General features: G+C 41.5%; 1 protein-coding gene across 4 annotated transcripts in view; it reads left to right on the top strand.

The window, feature by feature from the left end:
- LOC135476764 (RNA-binding protein Musashi homolog 2-like) overlaps positions 1–17,863 on the top strand; it is a 101,015-nt gene that overhangs the window by 45,577 nt on the left and 37,575 nt on the right. For all 4 annotated transcript variants that reach the window (XM_064756895.1, XM_064756893.1, XM_064756892.1 and 1 more), the window contains exon 7: positions 721–769. In XM_064756895.1, the coding sequence (XP_064612965.1) occupies positions 721–769 (49 nt within the window). The remainder of the gene's footprint in view (positions 1–720; positions 770–17,863) is intronic.

Here is a 17,863-nt window from a genome sequence, read left to right as displayed (position 1 = left end):
GTTCATCAAACAGCACAGATTTCTTTGTGGTTGTCTGAATACATTTTCGTTTGTCAGCTAGGTGGTGGAGTGAGAGATCCCTTTATCATACTGCCTAGGCTGCATCTACACTATCTTGTAGTAAAATCTATACTCGTTATGGAACAGGCTTTATCAATAAAAACTGCATTGGCAGATAAAAAAAAAAAAATAAAGAAAGGAAAAAAAATGAAGAATAAATGACATGACATGAAGGTTCTGAAATATTTATGAATATACATGCATGTATATGAAAAATAATGTTGTAAAAATTGCTGCTGATGTATTTTTTTTGTTAATATTCAGATTCATAAATGTTTATTGTGCAGCCCCCCCACCCTCCCCCCTCTCTCTCTCTCTGTGGCACAAATGAAACAAGGGATAAACAAATTGAAAACTTACGTGTATGTAGGCCTAGGCTAGTGCGTTTATTGCTTTAGAAAAAAATCATTGAATTATGCCCAGAAGATAAGTTGACGTGGAAATTCGCAACATTTTACTTTGTCTGAAGTGGTATGTTTAGTGCTCTGTGAGTAAATGGTTGGCAGTTCAGGAATGATTGGAAACGAACATTACCTCTTTGTTGTTGTTGTTCTTGCTGTCATGCTAATGGCTGCCAGTTGACATTACTTATTCCCAGGAATGGTTTGCCACTCGTAAACTTCTGGCTAATAACTTGTTTTTTCTCCTTTATGCTTGCAGATTGAAGAGGCCATGCTTATGTATGATAAAACTACACAGAGGCATAGAGGTATGTAACTGATGACCTTCTTCATGTTTATGGTGCTTACCCCTTCACTTGGTGTCAGGAGAGAACACATATTCCCCGCCCCCCCTTTCCCTTTTACTGTTTTATCACCTACCCAACAGGCTGTATGATTAATGACATATTGTTGTGTTTCGGTATGGTTAGGCCTACTAGACTGAGGGTACAGAGAAAATAGGGCCTGTCTTTAATAGGTGATGTATGAAAACCAACTTCAGCGGCCAGCTAGCCCTTAGCTCACTACTAGCAGGCTTCTCCCATTTCACTACTGTGGATTTAAAGTTTCAGGGATATGAGGGGATATACTTGCTAAGCACTGTCATCAACTGTTGATATAGAGGGATATACTGCAACATGTAGAGATTGTGGTGATATCAGGTCCAGTAGCATTCCTCTAATGTGGATATAGTGGGATACATACTGCTATGTGAAGAGGGCTGTGGTTCTGTGGATGTGGAGATGCTGCCTATAGAGAACATGATTACAACATCCAGTCTGTCGTCTTTAGTCTCCTTGAGGGATATCGGGATGTCACATACTCTGACCATTTACTCACTTTTGGGAGGCTTCTGATGAATTTTTAACCTATAGAACAAAGGATAGTAACAGTTGTATTTATTTAGACTGATTATGTATCTTGGAATAAAGCTTACTTCACCAGAAGTGTGCTCTGCCTTGAAACCCAGCACATGCAAGCATATTCCACAGTTTTTGCCCTTTCGTGGTAATCTTTATCACCAAAATGCGTCCGAACAAAGAAAGTTTTTTGCCCAAGTTGTCTGAAGAATAATAATGTTATTAGTTGCAGCAAGAAGAGATTTTTTGTCCCGTTCACCTTCCATCGACAAAGCATACCAACAAGAAATAGGGCGGAAAAAATTCAATCCACTCTGGAGGGCCTTTATTTTTCAATTGAACTCATCCATATTTATGAAATTTATGAATCAAGTGTCATTCATCATGTATTTTTTTTCCCGTTCTGTATTGTGTATTTTGTATTAGGTGTATTTTATGAGTTGATTTTTTCTCATTATCGTCAGACATTTTAATGGCTCTGTGATGATGCAGGGTCTTGAAGTGCAAGGTCACTAAGGTTATTACCACCTTTGGATAACTACATGTGGACAAGCGACCAACTTAGAACCACTTTTGGAGGGATTCATTATTGGCCATACATTTAACCAGAAATGGAAATTTTAACACAGCCGTTGCAGCTTCTAAACATTTCTACCTGTAGACTTCGTGTACATTAACAGTTATGTTTTTTTTGTTTACCACATATGTGAAGCTCCCATAAATCTTGGTTTTGAGTCTATTTTAAGACTCTTGAAGGTTAAGTTGCATAATTTCTGTTGTTTTTGGTAGAAATGAGTTGAACACTTTGTAAATGGCGAATGTCCCTATCTGTGGTGGAGTAAATGATTGAGGGAATTAGTTTGCACAGAAGTGGAACAGTTAATCAGGATAAAGTATATCTTGAGGAGAGGGCACACTGGAAACTTGTGAAGAGGCTGATCTAGTCAATCAAGGATGGAACTTGAGTTCAGTCCAGCAGATATGATGTCTAACAGATTTGGGACATGGAGGTTTTGGAAGGGGGTGGAGAGTAGGAGGAAGGGCACAGCTATAATTTGGTAGTTAAACTCACCAGAAGTAGTAGTTTGGGCTGGTGAGACTTTGTAAGTTGTTGGTGTTGTCAGTCTGACTTGCCAGCCCTCGAATCCCCTGATCTTTTGAGGGACTAATGAATTTGTGCCAACCATGGATGGAAATTAATTCTATGCTGATGTGATTTTCATTTGGGATCTGGGAATTCAGCTTGAATGGCATTAATTCCAGGACACAGCAGTTGCGGGTAACATGGGAAAGCTTTTGTGCAAAGAGAGGACGGGAGAAAAAAAGAAAAAACTGCAACAACTAACAAAGAAAGATACATTAGGTGTCTGTCTTGCCATGGATGTCAGGCCGAAAGAAAGCGCTGCTTTTCTTCGAGGCAGCAAGACGTGCTGGGATAAATATTCAACTGCTGTTTTTCTCTCGCGCCCTTCTGGGAATAGATCTGGAAACCATTGTACTGGAGACTCATCCCCTGACAAGCTAAGAGCCAAGCCTTTGCAGTGCTGCAGGAGGTTATTAAACGTGAAATAACTAAATTTTAATGGTGCCCTCTGCCTCAAGGGTGCAGTATCCAGAGACCCAGGTCACTGTTAAGGAAAAGATAGAAGGATTCCTCATTTAAAGCGAAAATTAAACTGTCCCCGTTATAAAAGAAACTCCTTTACTAACGTCCTATAACCAAACAGTTCACTTTGGACCATAATGTGTGCACCAGGATAATGTGCGCTGTTCAAAGCCCCACTGATTCTCTTGAAACATCTTGAAGTTTTGGAGTACATCCGTGTAATTGGTCTCTATGAACGTCTTTTTAATGTTTCACTGGAAATGCTATTTGATTACAAACTAAGTAACAACAATCAGTCTAAAATATGGAATTTTCTAAACAACAAAACAGAAAACGGAAATCTTAAAATCTTTTGTGGAATACTCTTTAAAATTGATTTTAAACTGCTGAGCTTCCAAGGAAATGTTGTTATGATTTCTACTTGACTACTTGTACCATTTGCACTTGACTTGTCCTGCAGTATACATGCGATGTCTTCGTTGAGCTTCTCCATTTTTTCAGAGCTGCTTCACCAGCGTATCAGTATGTTAATAGGCATTGCTCGTGCACACATAACCATCTGTTTGAACTTGCCCCAGGATATCTTGTAACAAAAGCTGATGTTTTGTGAGCCTTGCTTGCTTTATATTAAATCCATTTCGGAAATTGTCTTCAAAATCAATGCTCGATTTAATATTCCAGGCATGGGCAAGCATTGGTAACATTTGAAAACGATACAGCTGTGGAGATACTCAGTGAGAGGATCAGTACTAATCTTCAGATTTCTGAATTTTGGAGAAATCCCATTATGCTTGGACACATTGCAGGGTCATCTTGCTGTCTTGTTAGTGTATTGGTTAGTTATATAGGCCACAGAATCTTATAGAAATTCCATGTCTTCAGAACATTATGTTTGGAATCGTTACAGGGTCATCTTGCTTCTTGGTTAGTTACCTTGGCTACAGAATCTTGCAGGATCCAACTGCCTTGAAAATGTACTGTGTTTGGAGACATTATAGCATCTTCCTATCCTGTCATTGGGTTGTTTGGTTACAAAATCTAGGGTTGTAAAACAGGCGTCTGTCAGACCAAGTGTCTAGGGGCATACAGCTGGATAGGTGTGATAGAGGGGCCCCAGAGATAGGGGCAGTGACCTCAGGGCTCCCTTGGAGCACAGGGCCAGGGTGTAATGTTTCAGGCCTGTGGGATGGCGCCACACAGAGCCTGGGTGAGGGCAGATAGTGGGACTGGCAGGGAAATCTGGCTATCCTTGAGACATTGTTTATTACACAGCCATGGGTGGAGACCAATTAGGGGAAGAATGTCCCCTACACAGACAGCCTTAGGGACCATGAAATTGTGAAGGCAATACAAGATAACAAGGGGGTAGGCACCAGTGAGAAGGATGCTGATGAAAGTTTGAGGGTAGGATAAACAGGCTATGATGGAATGTTGTAACGCTGCTGGCCTTAGCAGCCTTGAACGCAACGTTTACAGGAATCCAGCGGAGGAAGCTATTCCGTGAGCTGTAATCATTCTGTCCTGAAGAAAAAAAAGAGAAGCCCAAATACAAGCAGCTGTTCGAATTGATGTTTTGATAGAATAGTGATGTCTCACACATTTTGTCATTTCCTCTCCCCTTTGCTGAGTGTGAATCACAAGTTGGCTCTCATCATTCACATTAACATCGGAAAGATGGGGATAGGTGATAGGGAAGAGTCACCTGTGTATGAGGGGCCAGGGCAGTTTTAGGGTAAGTGAGGACTGTGGAGATGGGGATGGATGGGGGGCGGGTATAGGGGTGTTGGTGACAGGGAAGGGTCACCTGTGTGTGAGGGGGCAGGGCAGTTTTAGGGTAAGTGAGGACTGTGGAGATGGGGATGGATGGGGGGTGGGTATAGGGGTGTTGGTGACAGGGAAGGGTCACCTGTGTATGAGGGTGCAGGGCAGTTTTAGGGTAAGTGAGGACTGCGGAGATGGGGATGGATGGGGGGTGGGTATAGGGGTGTTGGTGACAGGGAAGGGTCACCTGTGTATGAGGGTGCAGGGCAGTTTTAGGGTAAGTGAGGAATAACCACTGTAATAATAATCTCTTCACTCTTCACAAGCCCAGGCAATTAACAACATCTTGATGATCGGCAGCCCCTTAACAGGCTTTATGGGCGGAGGGATTTGGACCAAGATAAAGTAAACCAGGATTACCACTGCCGATGGCCGTCCACTGGCAGTAGGGCATACATTTGAATACTAATTGAACTACTTTAGCCAAAGGATGATAAAGGGGCTCCCTGATCCTACTGCGGGAAATCTCTGAATGTTCAATAATAATGAATCGATAACGGGATGTGAGACGGGGACTATATTTAGGGTTTTATTGGTGTCTCGGATACACCTCGACCGACAGCCTCACAGAGAGAAAACATCCCCATTGGCAATAGCTTCGACAGGAAGGAATCCATCCGAAGGTTATACGTTCTCGCTATCTATTCTCGGGAAATTTGTTAGGCAATAACAAACAGCTATAACAGTTATGCCATCTTTTGGGACTCATCTTTGCACCCATTGTCTGTCAGAATGATCACGATTAAAATTGTATTTGGGGACTTGAGGGCTGGGAGGGTGTACAGTGTAGTGGTAAATCTTATCCGTTTTTGTATGCAAACGTGTAGATACAAGCTTTATGTAGAGATTGGGTTTGGGGTTATGGTAAGAGTAAAGCTATAGAAATATTATGGCTGACATGGGCTAAGATTTAGTTGGTTGTGATTCAGTTTTTGCCGGTGAACAAAGGGCAGATAAATGATTGTGGGTCTAGTTTATACATACGGCAGAAGCAAAAGAACCCCTTAGTTGTGTGTACGTTTTCAGTTTATTTTGATACCCCATGAAATAAACAGAAGTGAGAGTTATCTGGAATTATGAACTTTTGTGCAAAATTAAAGTCTAATTTCAAGGGAAATTATTACAAGTCTGAAATGAAAAGTTTGTGTATGTTTTGGTTATTTCTGGTTTTTCTGACAGTGCTCTGAATTTAGATCTGAGGAAACTCATGTTGTAAGGGTTGTATAGTGTGTGAAAAATCAGCCCAATTTGTTCTTTACCTTCTTCTGGGCTGTGATTTATTATATGGTCGTGGAGGCTAGGCTAGGCTTGTTTGGCCATAAGGAAGTGACCAGGGCCTTCAGTATGTCATCACAACCTGCGACTTATGCCCATGCAAAGTAACAGGAAAACAATAAATTAGTTAAATAGTTGTGATCAAAGATCACATGATAGTAATGGTCGGCTTGTATTCACAAAAGAAAAGTAAACCGTGAAACTCGCTTGCCTTTGACTTGTTTCATGGAGCGAATGTTAAGTCCCCAAGTAAGTGGGGACTGTTGAAATGGATCAAAGCTGAGATGAGATAACAGCAGAGGAGTGATGTCTCCTCAGTAAACAGTATTGCGATTTCTTTTCCCCTCAGCCACAATGGTTCAGGGTTGAATTGTTTGGCTGGGGCCCTTTCAAGGTTGCCAAATTTCAACAAGTAAAACAAACTTCCCACCCAGATGTGAATAAACACAACAGTTGGCAAACAGATTATGTAAATTTGAATGGCGCTGCAAACTTTGTTTGCATGTTAGAGTGTTGGAAAGAGTTTCTTCTCAGGAGAAGGCTCACCAGTTGGTTTTTTTTTTTTTTTTTTTTCGTTTTGTTTTTTGTCTCGACATAATGTCATTGGTATTGTAACGCTATCGTCACTTTGACCTTGACGCTTCACAGTCGCCCTCGGAACGTCCTCGCTGTAGGTTTCTGATCAATTGCCTACTCCATTTTAATCACCTCCTAGTCATTTGTCCAGGTGTTGAATGAATTTGAAGGCGATTGAATGAAATCGCTTCGAGGAATTGATCATTAATTTTCTGCTTGACATTTCACAAGATTTGCATAATGGCACCCGGGTAATTCCATGCTTTGTTGTTTGGGAATCAGCCACTAGATGCTTGTGGTTAGATTTCTACTCCTTAACTGTCGAAGAATTAACAGGGGATGTTGACTTAATTGGTAACGCTTCGATAAATCAACCTGTCTCTCCATCCCCCCTCTCTATGCTACCCCCCCCCCCAACCTGTTTCTACACTTTTGGCTAAGCATCCACCAGCCATAATCCCTCTGCCTCTGCTGTTTGTGGTCAGGTATTTGTGCCTCATTTCCTTGATGCAGTTCTGTAGTTCTGTATGTTTGTGCCGGTTGATTGAATTCAGTCTACCTTAGCCAGCACCTACTGGCCATGTTTGACTGAGGTAAATGTGTACAATTTCTGCAATTGATCAAGCAGAAAATTGTGAGGAAAATCAAGCCAGGGCCAGATTGTGTAGTATGCATACATTAACATGATAATGAAGCCTAGAGAGTTGATCCAACCAGAGAGCAAAGCGTATAAATCTATAGCCGAACACCACTCGAGATCTGATCTGTTTAACATGGCCACATCTACTTCACATGGCTGCATTGTGGGAAGTAGTTGAGATTTGATAATTATACAATCCAGGCGAAAAATGTCAAAGTGGAAAATAAGATGTGTAAGCTTTTCAGCAAACCTCCACTCAGGCTGTCAGTGGATTTGTGTTCACAGTAAATCGCTGGCAAGAGTAGATGGTATAAATATTGGATAAACACTATATTCAGCCAGTAATGAAATGATAACATGAAGCATGATGTCTAAAGGAGACATGTTTGGGTTTGACTGTCCTGTGTGTCAAGTGACTTGAACCCGACTATCAAACGACTGTCTCCCTCAAGACATGTGATCAAGGTTCCATTAGAGGTGGGAATTTCCTAGATTTTCTTCTTGTGCTTATTAATGAAGGCTAAACTACAGACAATAGCAGGCTTTATCAGACTAGAGGCTCTGTCGAGGATTGGTTGTAACAAATATACTACCACTGCTGTCCATCAGTGGTGTCGATCTGAATTGATGCCTTGCTTGGGGGTTGAAATACTGTAGGTTTCCACATAGAATTCTTGGAATGATTGTTGAGTTTGAGAGTGATTGTAGCTAAATAGCACACTTTTCACATTGTCTTTGGAGTGTGGGGGTGAAAGTGGTGGGTGGGTGTAGTAAAAAAATTCACATTTTTGTAACCTGGAAGACATGGTAATCAGAAAATATTTTCTCGTTTTTTTTTTTTGGTGTATGAATTTTGTTTGGCAACTCTAACAGAAATTCTATAGATTGTTATTACATTTGGTAGATGCGGTCCAGTGATGGAATAATGATCAATGTTCATCAGAGTTTCCTTCTCCATCCGACTATCCGCAACTCGAGATAAGACATCCAAGTGTAGGCTGTGGTACAGAGAAGCCTCCATGATCTACACCGTCCCGGCCATTTCCTACCCTGGCTGTTATCTATATATATCCCAGTTGGCTGATTTCAATCAGGATATGATCATGTGGGTAAACAAGGCAGAGCCCCCAGGGAGATTGGAGGGGTGCAGGACAAGAAATGAGGTCTGCTTCACCCTAGATTGCCAGAATTGGGTTAAGACATTCCAATTGGGAGATTGGTGTTATTCTACCTAGCTTGGCCTTGGCTTTCCTCGAGATAATCAAATCGCTCTAAGTAATAAGTGGTTGCTCCCCTTGCGTCGATATAAGAAAATCCCCCCGTTTTGCTTATTTCTGGCCATTCTTAACGTTTTATCGTATTTCGTCCTCCCCACGATGCCATCTTCTAGGTCTTCTCACGTCTCCGTGACTTTATCTTTGTGGCATTATTCTAATGAAACAGGCCAGATTTTATTTGATGGCTGGCATGAGGGGATCTCCACTGTGATTTTCTCCAGGCGCGGGGCAATAAATATGGAACATATCAGTGAAGAGTTGCTTTCTTGCTGTCGAGCTTACACTTGGCACCCTGCCAGGCAGCTTTATGGGTGTCCTGTATTTGTGTCTTGTCCACACGATCTTCAGCAATATTGTACCGTGTCTGACAAGGTAGAGGCATTGGGACAGACCACCTGAAGTTGAGGCGAGCAATATGACTTTCTACGCCTCATGCTTAGCTTTTGTCACTTGCTGCAGCTTTATTGGATTTTCCTCCGAGGACGTTTCACAAGTGATTTGGTCGGCAGTAGATTGCGCGAGAAGTACATCATGGGAACCGCATATTGATCATTCTAGTGAGAATTCACATTTCTGGACCCGCTGGAACTCAGGCTGCAGCCGAGTATGCTTCACCAGTGGCCTCTCACTAGCCTGTTATCAATTTCCTTTTAGTACCGAATCTCTGTCTGAGCCATGTATATGTATTGATCTTTATATCGAGCAGCAGTTAATTCCCCTTAGTTGAGCGAGCACTGGCTCTTTTGTTCGATGAGCAAACCCTTGCCCAGTTCAATCAGGCTGATGTAAGTGGGTCGTATAAAACCACAGGATGGTCAGATGAACAAAATCAAATTATTGTTTAATAGAAAATACACTGGTTTCTGTCCCCATTCAGCTTGACTCTAATCTTGTTTTTGGCTGTAATTCAATTCCTGTGTCCCTTTATCCATGGGTTCTGGGCACCGCTTAAGTGAAGTGTAAATCATGTTGACAGGATTGGTTTGGGCGGGCGAGTAAGGATGTAGATGATGGTGTGGTTGGGAAAGGGGTGGGGGGGGGGGGGGGTGGAATGCAAGGGGAAAGACACCATTGACTGGTGATTGGTGCATGTTGAACCATTACGACAGATGACTGACAAAAATAAGATGGCAGAGTGACTCCGAGCTACTGAATCAAATATCCTGCTTTCTTTTTATCAGAAACCCTCCTGCAGAAGAAGTCTGCAGAGAGCCATTTTGTAAAACTGGCCATTTTACAATGTTGTCCTTACCATTCATTCATTGGTGCTTAATTGGCACATTACAACTGACAGAAGTTAAGATAGGGTTACAAACAGACACGAGATACTGAATCCAGTGTTGCAATACTGAATCAGATATTGAATGAAGTCTTGCGAAGCTGGCCATGTTGCAGTGTTCACAATTATCAGTTGGAGATAAGGTTCCAACGAGGCCCAGGATACTGGATTTTGTATCTGGCCGTATGTCATCAGTAGTTAATTCCTGTGTTAAGTAGTCATTGACATGGCCAGCTTGGGTGAGGAACTGAAAAATGTCTTTTATGGAGAATTGGTCATATTAGATATAAAAAATGTGGAAATGTGAGTCTTATGTCCTGCCCAGTTGAAGCTAGGGAAGGATATGGTTAATAGGTGTAGAGAAAATGTTCTCTAGAATAACCGTTTCCAAGAACAACTTGTTTCCAAGCTTAACCCACATGCTGTAACAGTAATATTCACTATGGGGGTTGAAAGGTACACCACATCACATGTGTATGGCTGATGGAGATTTGTTTGACCAGGAAAAGACAGTGACCTTGTAACAGAGTAAATGGAAATACAGTTCTTGTGCAGTATAATGGATAGCAAACCTCTTCTTTCTGGCATGGACAAATATCTAGTATCAGGCTAATGTTTTGTGTTTCAATTCCTGAGTACAGTTATAAATGTGCATACCCACAACAGTTATAGATTTCCTCTTGCTTCTGATACAGGATTGGTGGGGCAGTTTTTTTTTTGTTTTGTTTTTAGCATCTGTCTGGCTTTATGACAGAGGTGTACCGCTCCAGTTTAAGATGGCTTTGGCTTTTTGCAGGATTTTGTACATATTGTGAATGTTCAGCTTATTTTTGTGTAGGATTGTGTCACAGGTTGAGGATCATTGCCCTATGATGTGATATCTCATGTCCAGTGAACTGGTCGATCCAGTGTAATAGCCTCCTACTCCGTGTGCCTCGCCAGCCTTGCCAGTTGCAGTCACTCTATCCACAGATTCCTCTGGGCTTGCGGGCTGCCTCGTGTTGTTCCCTAGTTAATTAAATGATAACTTGTTAGGCAAGCAGTGTCTCACATGGGGAAGGGGATACATTAATTAAACATGACAAATAGAAGTAGGAGAAAGCTGTGGATGGCCTCAAGCCTCTCTGCTCATGGCATTCGGTCACAAGAGAGAGTTGTCACAGTCTCTGTAGAGGTTAAATTCTGTCAATATGACTCCAACACAGGCTGGTTACACAGAAACCAGGCTAAACAGCACACTGTACACTTGAAATTATGTGAAAACCATTAATGGTTATTCCAGGGTTAGTTTGGTTTTGACTGGAAATTTTTATAAAGTTGAGCTGTATGTTGTGCATTTTGTTTCCTGTGATAGCCTGATTATTTCATTACTGTTTGTGTGTGTGAGTGTGTGTGTGAGTGTGTGTGTACGTGTGTGCGTGCATGCGTGTGTGTGTGTTTGTATGTGTGTGTTTGTGTGTGTGTGTGCACGTGTGTGTGCGTGCGTGAGTATGTGTGTGTTTGTATGTGTGTGTGTGTGTAGGTGTGTGTGTGAGTATGTGTGTAAGTGCGTGTGTGTGTGTGTGTAGGTGTGTGTGTGTGCGTAGGTGTGTGTAGGTGTGTGTGTGTGGTTTTTTTTTTTTAAATGTATCCTTTGAAGATAATTATGTCTTCTTATTGACTGGAATCCTCTGAATTTCAAATTTCGTTCATTCTACCCTACTTCATGTTTTGCCCCCCCCTCCTCTTACCCCCCCCCCTCCCCCTCCTCTTACCCCCTCAAGCTCTGTTTAGAATATGTGGAAGTGTCCAAGGCCAGAGCTGATGAACTGATTCAGATTGCCCTGGGGTCTGAAAAGAGAAGTCTCTCTGACAATCATTCCTGTCCAACCAGGGAGGGAGGCCAACTATAAATCCTTTCATTAAACTAAGGAGATAAATGTCATTAGTTCTGGATGGTGCAGTGTCCAGCCTGGTCAGTGTGAGCGGTCTAACAGGCCATCTGTACCAAGGATAATCCCCTCCTGCTTTTTATCAGATATAACAAGCTAGTGAAAATCTCTACCCCTCACCTCCAACTCTCTTTCCTGATGTGACCACAATGCTGTGATCTGAAGAGGCTATAATCCATCTTAATTTGAAGGGACATCATCGTGTTAACATAAGCCATGCTCCATGCCTTAGCCCCTTTACGGCTTTATCCTTCTGTGGATGACCAGCCGGGTACATTTAATTATGCCATCTGGCACTGGTGTCACAGCTTGCATGTGAGTTATAAAGAAAGTCTATCTACTTATGAAATCTGAGAACATGATAAGATGGAATTTTAGTGTTATTATGGGATGCGGGTGTTATAATGGTGTGTTTTTATAGTTACTTACTATTGCGATTTCTCCAGATATTGTACGTGGTGTTCTGTTGATTATTTTGTTAATTAACCCATAAATCTTGCCACCATCATACGTGGACAAATCTTGTGAATTACAGCATGAAACATCAATAAAATAGGTCAGTTTTGCTGCTGAAAATGCTAATTGTACTTCTGACAAAATCTTGTTGTGGACAGATTGTGTAGTACATGTATGTGTGGTGAATACTAACATATGAAGAATGGTCAGTCACAATGCTTTATCAGTGGAGGCTGGACTTAATGGTGGTGGGTATATAATATGACTTGATGATGATGGTTGCTTGTACCTGTACCACACTGTAATTGCCTCAGAGACTCAGCAATCAAAGGGATTCTTGTCTGGGACAAGTGTGAGTTTCCTTGGGAACTAGTTATGTGGTGAAAAATTTTGCGAGACACTCAAGATTGGTTAATGATGTTGAGCAGAGGAGTGAAGGAGTGGGTGTGCGGGTGGATAAGGGACATAAGGGGCGAGAGCCAGGCACCCTGAACATCCACGCCTGTCAAACTGTCATCTGATTCCCCAAATTGATAAATGGCAGTAAGGTTTAATTTGCCTCTTGATTAGTCCATGTCTCAGAAGTAGTGGAACTGATTGCAGGAGAGAAATCAACGGGTTCTCTGGGCTTCAGTACCTTCCTGCACCATTGACCATGGCGTTCCTTCACCAGCAGGCGAATCTGATTATCCCGTACATTGAGCTAGAGCATACCCGTGACAGCTATGTTTTTGACGCCGAGCCAATTCCATTGGCCAGAGATTGCCGAAGGAACATTAAAAACGAAGATCGGCCCAGCGGAGCAATTGAAATCGTAGATAGTCCATAATTTTTCGTCCCTGACCGAATGGACGTAGAAATGAATCAGAATCCTTGTTGAAGATGGTAAAAGCATCTTGACCCAAGACGAAATCCATTCCACTAAACTCTTGAGGATTTGGCTTTAAATTCACTTTGGGGGCCGCTTTCAAATGACTTCTCTGTCAAAAGCGGTGATCATTGAATCCTGTAATAGGTCGACACGATTCACCATCAGGAGTGGCAGCAGGAGCTTTGCTCTGCCATGAGCTGTAATGGGGTCTGGATTTACTGGACCTGATAGTAATCCAAACTCTGGCTGGATGGTCAGAGTCTCTTGAGGTCCAGACCCAGTGGAGTTGACCTTTGTCTTGGCCAGTAGCTTGGGGGATAGGGGAGAGGCCTTCTTGACCGCTAAGAAAGCTCTTCTTACTTCAACATACATGGAGATGTCTGATGGTACTTACACATGCATGTGGGTATTTGTAAAGCAATACTCTTCAAATTAAGTGCTCAGCACGATGTGGTTGAAGTACTGCCAAGGTGGCATTAAGCCATAGTCATGCATTCAAATCAAGCGGAGTCAAATAAACTTGCATTTGTTTGAAATCATTACGAAATTTGATAATTTCCAAGAAAACGTATTGTCAGTTTTGGTATGTTGTAAATTGTCCTAATAAAATCATAACACGGTTTGTGAAAAAAAATTAACATAATGGAGTTTCATGAAGGTCAAAGTTTTGGAAAGGAAAATACTGTATAAAGATGTATACTGTGTGTATACAGGACTACTGTTCAATTCCTGTAGGGTTAGATATATAGTTCGTAGTACAACTAGGGGAGGCTGCCCACTACCATGTCGCAACATGGTTTACTGATATAATCTGACTATATCATAGATTGTGTGAGCCAAACAGTAGTAATCGAGAGACATTACAGCTTCGGCTATCGGGAATAGGAAAACAAAACTTAACATTGGAGCATTACCCACAACAAGGACATATTTGCGAGCTGGGTGTCTCCTTCTGATGTCCTCTTTCACCTTATTGATTAAAGCATTAGTAATAAATGTGTTTCAAATTGCGGTGTTTAAGCGCAGACATCCAAAGTGTGTCACTCAAGGCACACTCAGGATATCTGTACATAATTTATATATGGGTACTGGGAATATCTCGTTCTTTTTTTTTTTAATTCCGGGGATTTTTAGCAGGTCTTATTAGACGTGTTTGGAGGCTGTAAAAGAGAACAGCGTGTCAATAAGCCTGGGGATTTACCCAGATAAAAGAAGATCAATACTAGTGAGGCAATGAAAATGGTAGAGCAAGCCGTATTGCTGATGTAGACAAAAGCGACGAAGGAAGCATTGAAAGGTCAACTGCTGCAATCAGGACCAGGAATAAAAGATGTCCCTGGGCTTGCCCTCTTGGCTGAGGACAAACGATGGATTTCTTCATCGCTCGTCACAAAGCTTTTGTTTTTCAGGGCTTTTGTTTTGTGCGCTACCTTGTGTATTCCTGGTGAAGAAGTGTTCTGTTTGCTTTGATGGAAGGCTGCATGCCTGTGTTATTAATGCTTGATGGCTATGGGTAGTTGTTTGATTTCCGCAGCAAGTCTTTGAGTAACGGCTATATGATATGCTTTGGTAATTACCTTGTCATTATGTGGCATATAGGCCCACTGGATATGAAACAATTTGCTAAGCCAACTGATATCCTGACTTACACTTCAGTCTCACTACACACAGTTTCCAATTAGACAGCTGTACAAATATGGTTCGTTGATTTTGCTAGTTATTAAATTTTCAATGTGCATGCATTTTCTTATGACAGTTGAGATACATAAATGAGTGGCTTATGCCACTTTGCTGTTATGCATGACCGCCTTAATTTGGTTGCTTTTCATGGACATGCCTGTATTCTGAAATTCAGCATTCTCTTAGTCCAACTCAAACGAAAAGGACACCACGAAATAGGCTATCAGGATACATCGAATGATTGCTCTTCACGCGCCACCAATTAACAGTCCTGCGCTTGCTTTTGCAGTCCCTTGCCCATTAAACACAATTAGGTGACAGTCTAGTATGTGCTGTCCCCGAGGCAGCATGATGAACATCACTAGTGGAAGTGAACCAGATAGGTCCGCGTTTCATTTCGTTCATTCAGAGGCACTTTGCTAGAATCGTACCTGACAACTCTTTTGATAATTGACCCCAGCTGCAGTTTTTGCTGCAAGAATGGAAGCTTTTTTGTTCTATTAGATTATTGTCCTGGCTGGAATGTCTCCTTTTGAAGAATGCCAGTGCAATCCTTATTATTGTGTTCTGAGGGAATGTGTTTGATGCTGTTTGCTGTGTTTGCGCTGTAAATGTTCTTTGGTGCAGTGATTTTCAGTGATCTAATTAACTTCTTGTAGCCAAGCTTATGGGTCAAGTTTCCAATGACATTTCCCTCTTAAGCACACGCCTTTTCTTCACAGGGGGACTCTTAGCCTGATAGATAAGCAGATGCAACACAATTGTACAAGACGGTCTTACCATTCGAACATCTCATCATTGAACACAATACAGTCAGTCTTACCATTCAAACATCTCATCATTGAGTGCAAGACAGTCAGTCTTACCATTGAAATGTCTCATCATTGATTACAAGACAGCCAGAGTTAACATTCAAACATCTCATCATGGAGTACAAGACAGTCGGTCTTACCATTGAAATGTCTCATCATTGAACCCATTACAGTCAGTCTTATGGTTGAAATGTGTCATCATTGAGTACAAGACAGTCAGTCTTACCATTCAAATGTCTTAAGGCTAGTACACGGCAGTCTTGCTATTCAGATGTCTCATCCTTCAGTGCAAGATGTTCAGTCTTGCAATTGAAATGTTTTTGTGTCAAGAGCGGAGAACAGAAACTGACTTCCTGCTTACAATCTGCTGTATTCTTCCACTTTGTTATCAGTTCCTGTTTGAAAAAAGAAAAACAAAAGAGGAGCAAAAAATGGAACAATGAAGGATACTGGGGTTAAAATTCTCGACCTTATGCTCATGGGCTTTGTCTCTTACTAGAACAGATCCATAGGGACATTGCTTTATATCTGCGGCCTTATTACTACAGCCTCTACTGCTTTTTTTTTCCTCCAGTTTTCCTGATGAATTGCCATGTTTGGCCACTACAAACGGTACAAGTGTTTGCAATTTGCGCGGCCCCATGTCTGCACAACTGTGATCAGCGACAGGGCTTTGCCGCTTCCCTGAGGTGATTGCCGGCTCTTAGCTGTGACATACAATATACTGTGATTAGGCCTGCGCAAATAAATAGACCAATTTATACATCTTACTCGTACATTGATCTTTATTGGTTCTATCACCATCATTTTCTTTTTCTTTTTTTTTTTTTGGCATTTTTGTGTTGTGTGTGTTTGCAGTAAAACTGGGTTACAAATTTCTTCAGCAATAAGGTTTTTGTAATAAATAGCAAGGAAAAAATGAACTATTTTTGTCAGAAAAATACATCCAAGGGAATTTGAAATTCTAGATTTAATATTAGCAATCTTGATCAGAAAGCACTTTGTAGTGTTTCCAGATGGGACATCATTACACTCGAGTTGAGCTTAATATGAACCATTCATAACATTTAGGCATGAAACATATGAACTTTTAACAAAAGACTGATTTCAGATTTTTACCCCTCAAGAATTCAGGAAATTGGTAGCTATACAATTTTCCTAAAAGCTTTGGGATTAAAATTCCAAACTATTTCATGAAGAGCACATTTTCAAAGCTAGAGAATAAACCAGGTTTGTTTGCAATGTGTTGAATTGATTGTCTGTGAAAAGTATTGGCAGATTTTGGTGGTGATCGTTTGATATTGTGATATTGACGACTTTGGTAGATTTGTCCATCGCCATTGTGTTCATAATGGGACGGATCTATGAGTGTTATCGTAGAAAAAGCGGGTGAAGCTGAATAAGTGCCTTACTAAGCCTTCTCCACCCCAAAGGCACAACTGTAGATTCCTATTTAGGGGTAACGAGGCAATACAAGTGGGCAGTATGTGGAATTAGGCTTTAACTAACCACACTCACTAGCTCTATCATATTGATTTTTATACACTAGCTCGCCTTTGAAAACACTGCGAAGGTGAACTCGGACGACTGTTGATAATGCAATGTTTTAAGAGCATTTTATGGCCTCAGTCAATAGTGTCTGAAATGGCATTTGGCACAGCGACGAGCCAACCCTGAATTGCATCAAATTAAATGGAATGGAGTTATTTGCGATAAATAGTTTACTGTGTACTTCTGAGAAAAAGATCAATGTGCAATTCGACCGAAGGCTGGGGAAATGCTAGAAAGTTAGCCCAGGCTTTCCTGCACAGGGAAACTCGATGCAGTATGAAGCTTGAGTTAAAGGATCTGATCGAGAGAACAGGTGTGTTAGGGTGAAGGGGGGTGAACGCAGGGCACTCTTCATTGTGCGCAGTCGATGGCGATGTTCCCGAGTGCTTTTCTGAGAGTTGGTCTCCACATCGCCACCGCTGCAAAACCGGAATTCAGCAGTAGATGTTGAAGGGTACTAATGGTGAATGGCAAGTCAATTTGGCAAACCCTGTCATTTTGCTGGATGATGCAAAAAAAATCTAGATAGATGGCTAGAAGTGTGATAGGCTATTTATTGCTGGCTTGTAGCTATGTAGATCTAATGACCTCAGAATAGAAACTAAGCGCGTAGATAGGCAGTTTTTTTTCTTCTTCGTTATTGCGTGGTACACTGGAATTTTATCTTACACTTATTAGTAACACTTGTTTTCTCTCCATCATTAAGATCTCGTAGAACTGCTCTGTGA

This window comes from Liolophura sinensis, chromosome 10, assembly GCF_032854445.1.
Source record: "Liolophura sinensis isolate JHLJ2023 chromosome 10, CUHK_Ljap_v2, whole genome shotgun sequence".
Lineage (NCBI taxonomy): Eukaryota > Metazoa > Mollusca > Polyplacophora > Chitonida > Chitonidae > Liolophura > Liolophura sinensis.
This window is presented reverse-complemented; position numbering and strand designations above follow the sequence as displayed.